The sequence below is a fragment of the Clytia hemisphaerica genome, unplaced genomic scaffold, assembly GCF_902728285.1.
Source record: "Clytia hemisphaerica strain Z4C2 unplaced genomic scaffold, Clytia hemisphaerica genome assembly, whole genome shotgun sequence".
Classification (NCBI taxonomy): Eukaryota; Metazoa; Cnidaria; class Hydrozoa; order Leptothecata; family Clytiidae; genus Clytia; species Clytia hemisphaerica.
Window position 1 is genome coordinate 426795 of NW_027104115.1, and position 8152 is coordinate 434946.

Sequence of the window (8152 nt, forward strand, 5' to 3'; positions counted from 1 at the left end):
ATACAGGAACTTGCCAAATACTCCTAACTGTAGAGACAATGCACATTTAAAAGAGAGATTATTAAGATAAAAGCATCATAAAAGTAGAGTTCATAGTGATTTGGATTATCAATATGTTTTATTTTTTTCTCTTTTATGGTGCTAATCTTTGGGTTTTGATTGTTTTTCTGTGGGGTCAAGTCAAAGTTAAAGGCAGATGATCTGATACCATTTTTGATAAAAATTTTTTTAGCCATAATAATCAAGAGATACTATGTTTTCATATTACCATGAATGATAAAGGCTAAAATACTGAAATTGGTTGGCTGATAAAGTTAAAATGTTGACCGTTGGATTGTTGTTTTGTTTTATCCATTCATCCAATGGCAATGAATGGGTTGAATCTATCAATAACGTTACCATCAGTGTACAGCTCAAGTCTGGTGAGAAAATCAATTCTTGTTTCAATAAAAAATCTTTGTCATATGGCGTAATCTTACACTAATTTGTATCACTATCAGTCGATTATTTCATTAAATTATTTCAATAAACTCAACTAAAAAATTTGAGAAAATCTCTGTCCTCTATAAATTTTGGGGCAGGCAAACTTCAAAAATGGTTTAATTTAAGTGAACTTTCGGACTCACGATCCTTGTGTGAAACATTTGTAATATCTGGTGGTATTTCTTGTTCTCTTTTTTGGGGCCTGGGGCAACTTTTTGCCCCAAAACAAGTCTATAATCTTAAAAATCTTACTTATAAATTTTACAATACTACCAATAATTGACTCAAAAGACACTGAAGTCAGCCAATGGGTTTTGCACATTGGACAGCAAACAACCCAAGCAGTGAAGCTATCATTCATTCAATAAGAATATTTCAGGTAAAATCGCATTTTCGAATGACCACAATCAATTGGAAATTAACTTTGGAAAGATATCAGAGATTGCGCTAGATGGTATTACACAAGTTGGCATTTCTGGGCCTGAGAAACATCAGTTCCCAACGTTCCTATATCAAGATTTTGTTGCAATTCCTTTAGAAGAGGTTGGCGTATATGGACTTGATCGAATTCAGGGTGTAGACAGAAATATCACAGCTATGAGGTAGAAGGTTAAAAATTCTTTCGGTTTTTTATGAAGAGATTAGCCCTTTTCTCTTGCAGATAGGATCCTTCTTCACTGAAAAAAGGCCAATCTCGTAATTTTAAGTTAGGAAAGCAAAAAATAAAGTATCGGTTTTCTCAGAAACTAATTTTTTAATTGGACCTTTTGCCTCGATGGCAGCGATTTACACTAGACGAATTTTCAAAACCTAACAAAGTCTGATAATTTTTAGAAATTCTGATCTGAAGGAATTTCAAAATTAATGACAAAAACATTTTGACCCTTCCGAGAGATGCTAATGTGTTTTGTTTTTTCCCTTATTAAATCTCTGGTTTACTGAAACAGTTTTCTTACCAATTTAGAAAGATATTTCAAGTCAAGAAAAACTTGGTTGGCCCAGCTGCTTATTTTGCATTCGAGATCCTCTCCTATAACAATGACACTACCATTCAGAATGAAAGAACTGGTGAGCGGTACCAAGTCTTCAATGGAACCATCAGACTCAATATCATTATTGGTCGTTGGAAATTTTGTGGTCAAAACATTCAGTGTAAAGATAAAGACCAAAAGAACGAACGTGGTCAATTTTTAGATTTTGAGTTAAATTTCAACGGAGATGAACAGCTTCGGGATCCGATTGTGAGGACTGGGTTGCGAGCAACAAGTTTTGTACCAGGAGCCAAAAGACCATTGACTTATGATTATGGAGGAGTTGATGTCACTCCATCCTTCAAGGTTTGGTTCAGATTATCTTTACCCTCTCTGCAAAAATGCATATCAGGCACGACGCAACGGGTACGGCAGGTACGGCGGCCGCCGTACCAGATTTTCACAAAAATACCCGAAGTTTTCCTCTTCGTCGGTCAAATCGCTATAAAATCGCTTAAATTTCCTCATTCGCCGTACCAGATATAAAAAGCTTCCGTCGTGCCTGCATATTTATATTTAAGAGAGAGTTAAGTATTGGTTTCACTATAACATTCATAAATTGTCGCGTTTTTTCGACTTTATTATAACCAAAGAGCTCTAAATCCTATGGAATTTAAATGTTGATTGAAAAGTTAAATACCGTATTACTTCGAATAAACACCCCCTTCTTTTAAACGCCCCTCCTAAAAGGAAAATTATTTGATAAACGCCCCCCTCAAATAAACGCCCCCTTCGAATGAACGCTCCCTCTAGGGGAGGGGCGTTTATTAGAAACTTGTGACTTTAATACTTCAATACCAGTGTTCATTGGGTTAAAAAAGGAAGATTTTAGTCATTTCTTGTAACCAGGGCAGTTTTGGATGCAATTTTAGTCGTTGAACCAAAGAAATTTTCGAAATTTTGCACTAAAAAATCCTGATAAAGAACCAAAACAAAGGGTATATTTGCTCAAAATATTCGACTTTATAAACGCCCTCTTCTTTTAAACGCCCCCTCGAATAAACGCCCCTCCTCAAATCGAAAAAGTTGTATAAACGCCCCGGGCGTTTATTCGAAGTAATACTGTAATGAACTTCAATTTTTAACGACTTTTGCCTTTATGATTCTCAGACTGAAAGGTAACGAGGAATAAATACATTTTCCGAATCTTTTATTATAATTGTTTTCTTCATGGGTCAATGATAACTTTCTGCATCAAAAGTAAAAACATCCTTGTCCTGTCCATATAACGTTCTTATATCGAAATCCTTTAGATTGAAATTTAAAATTAAATTTTAAATCTGTCTTGCAAATCTTTCAACTTCTTTGCTCGATTGTTTCTATACACTGTTTCTTTATCTTTCAGTACCAACAAAATATCACATGGCCTGTGTTCCCATCTCAATATCCAGACGTCAATGGAAATACCATGAAACTTCGATTTGCTCGATTCCCTTTCGACCAAACTGTCATTCACACTATGTATTTCAATGTTAGTACGAACGATTTTGTCGCACCGAGTTCTTCTGTTATGCTAAAATGTCAGTATACTTTAATTTTGTTATTGGGAGCATGGTTTATAATGCTTTCTGTAGCATGAAAATTTTCTCGAAATGTAACTTGCTTAAGGGCAGTTTCGTGGTCTTATGGGATTATTTTTATTTTGGTGGATAATAGATTTTATTAAGTTTTTTTTACATAGATAATTATTTCATATCAGATTTTTATATTGTATATTTTGGAATAATTTGATTGATTTCTTTTTTAATTTTTTAAATTAAATAGAGCAAATATTTTATATAATTTTATGTATTTAGGTTTTAGTTTTGATTACGCCATCATATTTACATTTTGACTAGTCTCATATATTATAACCTCTACAATAAAAATACTATTTTATTCATCCATTTCTTAATAGATATATAAATTACTGCACCTATCACCGTATCAATTCAAGACAGGCTTAAGTCCATTTTTCCAAACTTCAGATCAGAACAAACTCTCTGAAATCTGCAAGTCAGTTTTCAAAAAGTCGCCCAAACAAACCAGCAAAACATGATATGTTTTTTTAAGTAGTGTAGTGGTTATCGTTCTCAACTCTCACAAGGTGGTGACGTTGCTCATGGATAAGCACTCGTGAGAGCAACAATCCTCCCACACTTGCTCCAGTAATGTTGTAGATTCGCAAGCACAGGGTCAATGTTGTCTTGTAAGCGCTATGATTTCCCTATCCTAGAATAGGTAACTATCCCGGGATAATGGCCCCATGTCTTTTGCATCTGCGGGATCTTCCTTCCATATATAAAAGGTTTATATCAAGGACTTAAGGAATTGTTGACTAAAAATGCTAAAAATAGACTTACTGATGTTTTGAAATGATATGGTGATTTATTTAATACATATATCACCCACTCACTCGACGTTTCAACTATAGTTACAGTGTCCATAAAACAGTGGAACAGAGGTTTGCTGATGGAACAAGCATTCAGTATTATTATCAAAACATTAAAACCGAAACATTCTTTCATTTAACTCCCCCCCCCCCTTATTTTGATTTCTCATACTTTAGGCGTACAAACTTTCGCGAGGACGAAAAATCGACTTATCTTTCAATATTATTCACTGGTAGGCGGTGATTCCACTCTTATTTTTTTTATCTTTCTACTTTGTTCTATTTTCAGTAAAGAAACACATCAGAAAAACATTAACAAACGAAATAGATTTGGTGTGTGGTGATGCCACGTCAAATTTTGAGAATATTGGACGTTTATTGCAAATCATGTAATTTCTTACTGTTGAACTATCGGAAAGGTGGTAAAGGACATCTCATTAAATGTCACCTTCACAAGATCATTAAAGATTACACTCAAGTCAAAGGAATTTGCCCAAACTGTGGCGTTCAGTGGGCCAGAGAGACCATCATAAAAAATCGACCAGCGTTGAAAATTATTGGAGATCGCGTGTTCTGGAAGTAAACATTTGTCTAGGTAAGATTTCATATGCATACTCTTCTCTCTTTTTTCTTTACCTTTTTATTTCTTGATATGATTATAAGATGGGGTATTATTCCGAGGTGGAACCTCCAATTAGGCGACACCATCAGGGAATAGGGTTGGTGTCCGCTATTTAGAAGTGTCCGCCCTTTAGAAACAATTGAGCAATTGGATTGTTTAAGAAATAAAAGTTTGGATAGATCAATCCTGTCTATTTTTTTAAGTCTGCCCAGTTTAACCGTCGATGTAATTAGAGAGGAAAAAGTAGGGTTTCGGTCAGTTTTTGCAAAAAGCTTTGTCCGCTACCTTAAAGAAAGAAATTTTGGCGGGAATTTAATTTGGCGTATCGTTAAAAAAGTTTTTTCAGAGGGAATTTAATCTGGCGGTTAACATTTTTGTGCAAAAAACGCTGTTAAAAAAGGAAAAACCCTGAAATAGCACACATTTGGGAGAATAAATAGAGCAATTTAAATTTGGCGGGAATTAAATTTGGCGGATTTTGGCCAAATCCGCCAAATCCGCCAAATTTTCTTCCCTCCAAAATTTTTTTCTTTAAGGTAATTGAAGGATTCGCTAATTGAGTGTCCACCTTCAAGAAGCTTTTTTGTTACCTGAAACAATAATAAACCTGTAATTAGGACAAAACACCGCCTCGCTGCGCTCTATCAATGTGTCTAGTAAACAGGGTGTGGGGTTGGAATCGTACCTCTATTTATCAAAAGTAACGTAAAATCAGTTATTTAGTGGAAGATAATCCGGAAACAAATAGTTAACGTAACATACACGCTTTTTTATAAGAACGTTTGTCTGAATCGCAGACCCTTATAGATACACTTCCTATGTAGGTGGGATTTTCATAAAAAGGAAACCATAATTCGTACAAAAAAGGTTTTGAAAATAAAACCACTTATTATATTTTGTTAGTTCACTGGCTCTTGTCTTGAAACTCATGCTGCAAACTGGTTAAATATCCAAAATCTTTCTTTTGAACACTTTTACCATAAGAAAAATTGTTAAGAATATTTTATATGTCCTTAGATTTGGAAAAAAAAATTCTATGAATACGTTACCCGGCTAAACCAAAAAAACACTAATCTTATAAAAAAGCATGTACTTAGATAGTGAAGCTCCCTTCTTATTATTATTTTCATTGAAGAAAAAATATTCTTCTATCTTTTGTTATAGATAAGATTCTAAACTGGAAATGAGGAGTCACATTGTGGTGGATTTTGGTGACAATGTTACATCACTCTTCTATTGGTTTGATGTGGACTCTCTCTCCACCTTGAAAGAAAAAGTTCAAAAACGTTATGAAATTCACATCACTGATCAAATTATTAAACATGGAAATACCGTTCTAAGTGAAGAATCTTTCCGAAAGCTTTATAAGAATCGCTTCAAAGAAGATGTAGATTTAAAAGTTGATATTCCAGACCCGTCACTAATTCAAAGTGAGCGACGTAAGGTTTTCAAACGTGGTTGTGAAGGTATAATCCATATTTCTTCTTATAAAGAACAAGACGGACTGTGTCCCAATCTAACTTTCAAGCCGTCTAATTTATCCTGGACCATAAAAGACTTGAAAAGTTACATTAGTACCAAAACCAACATGTCGGTGGAGCCAATGTGTCTTTTATTTAACAACATCATTCTATTGAGTGACGAAGAATTATGTGTTGATTATTTCCTTGATTTGAAAGGCTCTTCACGTCCGATTTCTTTGAAGTTGAAGATGCTACCATCCGTTATTGCCAGTGATGAAATGTTTCAGCACCGTTTATATTATGATTTGTGTTTGTCCCCGATACATGTAACGATACCAAGTTTCGGTGAAGTTGATGATTTCGTTCTATACCCGTTGGCTTCCATTGGTCAGATTGGTCGACCAGCCGTAATGAAATCTTTAATTGAATCTCTATATCGAATCCCTTATGGAGAACAAGAATTGTTTTATGAAGGACAAGCATTAAGTGATAACCGCTACCCACAAAAAAATGTTGGTAATGTCCTTGAGCCAATTTATTACAAACTTGTTGTTTTTTCAAGACGAAGCAAAGAGCTGGCATTGGTTTACGAACAAAATAACATTAGGCCTTTACATCCAATTCATATAGCAAGTTTCGAATGTGACCATATTTGGGAGTATAATTATCAAGGGAAATCAGAGGAAAGTATTGTTCAGTTCATTGAGGATTCTATGAAAATCCCACAAAGTAAACAATATTTTTTTCTGGATGGTAGTGTAGTTAGTATTAGTGAATTGATTGAGGAAAATACACGAGCTATTGAAACATTGAAAGTCAAACTAGCTGTTCAAGTCGATGACGACGAGCTAGAATTATTAAAAGTTGTACAAGAGCTGCAAATCAGTCGAGTTCGTTCAATTGTTCTGAAACATCCAAACAACGGTACCATTATTTGTGAAATTTCATTTTCTGAGATTCATCAAAGAATGAAAATTTCAGAATTGGAATATCTTATATTCAGAAAACATTGTGTTGGTTTATCGAAAAATACTTGCGTCCTTCTCCATGACGATAAAGAGCTTACTTTCGCTGATGATCTTTACGGTTTGTTGGTAACAGAAAATGGGAATTCCTTAGAATCGAACCTGGTTCTAACATTATTTGTTTATGTCGAGGATAAAACCCTTTTTGAAGAAGCAGATACCTTTTGTTTGAAATATGACATGAAACTTTTGAAACGAGTAAATATCAGTTTTCTTACCGGTCAATTCTCATTTGATATTTTACAGAACCATATCAAAGACATTCGTGATGTAAAATTTCAAATTGATAGAGAGAAAGGAATTCCACCTCATTTGCAGAGTTTGTTTTATGAAAACAAGGAACTTAAAGATGAAGCAGAATTAATCTACATGAACCCAAAGATGCTTTATGAGTCTTTAACATTCAATCTCGTCATAAAACCTGCAAATGAAGTTGAATTATTTGTCGATGGTAATGTCCTGGACGAATCGATAACAATAAATATACTCGAAACGACCAGTGTTGGTAAGCTCAAGGAAATGATCAGTGAACGATCAGGAGTCCCTCAATCTCTTATCATCCTAGGAACAAGACATCAACCATATATTGTCGATGGTGAAAATGATAGGATCTACGAATGTCACTTTCAAGATAATATCGTAATAGTGAGTAAAAAGGTATTTGTATCGCTCATAAAAGTTCACGAAGATGTCATTGTGAAAGAGAATTATTTTATACGAGATTTTGAACACGATAACGTCAAAACACTTCTTGAGGACATGAAATATCGATATTTTGATCAAGGGATTGTCTCTATGAAAAAGAACGAATGGAAATTGAGTACTTTGTTAAAGAACGTTGGTGAATCTGAGTTTGTTTTGGTGTTGAAACCCAAAACTGAATGCAATATTCTTTGAACGTATCAATTAATTTATATATAATTGATAAGGTGAGGCCAGTATAATTTGGTGTTTTACGGCCCAAGCAACCCAAAAAAGAGGGTCAGTTGGTCGGTGAAAAATTAAAGATAAAAGTAGAATTTTACTTATCAAATCTCCTAAAAATGCAGTAAAAATTACTACATCTTAAACAAATTGCGAAATAGAAAATATTCGAATTCATTGATAAAATGAAAGATTGAACATGAAATTCTTAAAACATTGGAAAAATGACAAAA

General features: G+C 34.1%; 2 protein-coding genes across 3 annotated transcripts; both read left to right on the forward strand.

Annotated features, from left to right (window-relative positions):
* The first annotated feature begins 230 nt into the window (after positions 1-230).
* Positions 231-3400, forward strand: LOC136813483 (uncharacterized). 2 transcript variants are annotated; one of them, XM_067069997.1, is made up of 4 exons: positions 231-422; positions 863-1085; positions 1448-1820; positions 2860-3400. In XM_067069997.1, exons 1-4 carry the CDS (start codon positions 320-322, stop codon positions 3091-3093), a joined length of 933 nt encoding a protein of 310 aa, XP_066926098.1. In that variant the 5' UTR covers positions 231-319; the 3' UTR covers positions 3094-3400. The 2 variants fall into 2 exon arrangements, with proteins under 2 accessions (XP_066926098.1, XP_066926099.1); XM_067069998.1 differs by having other exon boundaries at positions 1022-1085.
* A 774-nt stretch (positions 3401-4174) lies between these two features.
* Positions 4175-7907, forward strand: LOC136813480 (uncharacterized). Its single transcript, XM_067069994.1, has 2 exons — positions 4175-4480; positions 5672-7907. The coding sequence occupies exon 2, from the start codon at positions 5691-5693 to the stop codon at positions 7890-7892; it is 2202 nt and encodes a 733-aa protein (XP_066926095.1). The 5' UTR covers positions 4175-4480; positions 5672-5690; the 3' UTR covers positions 7893-7907.
* Positions 7908-8152: the final 245 nt, after the last annotated feature.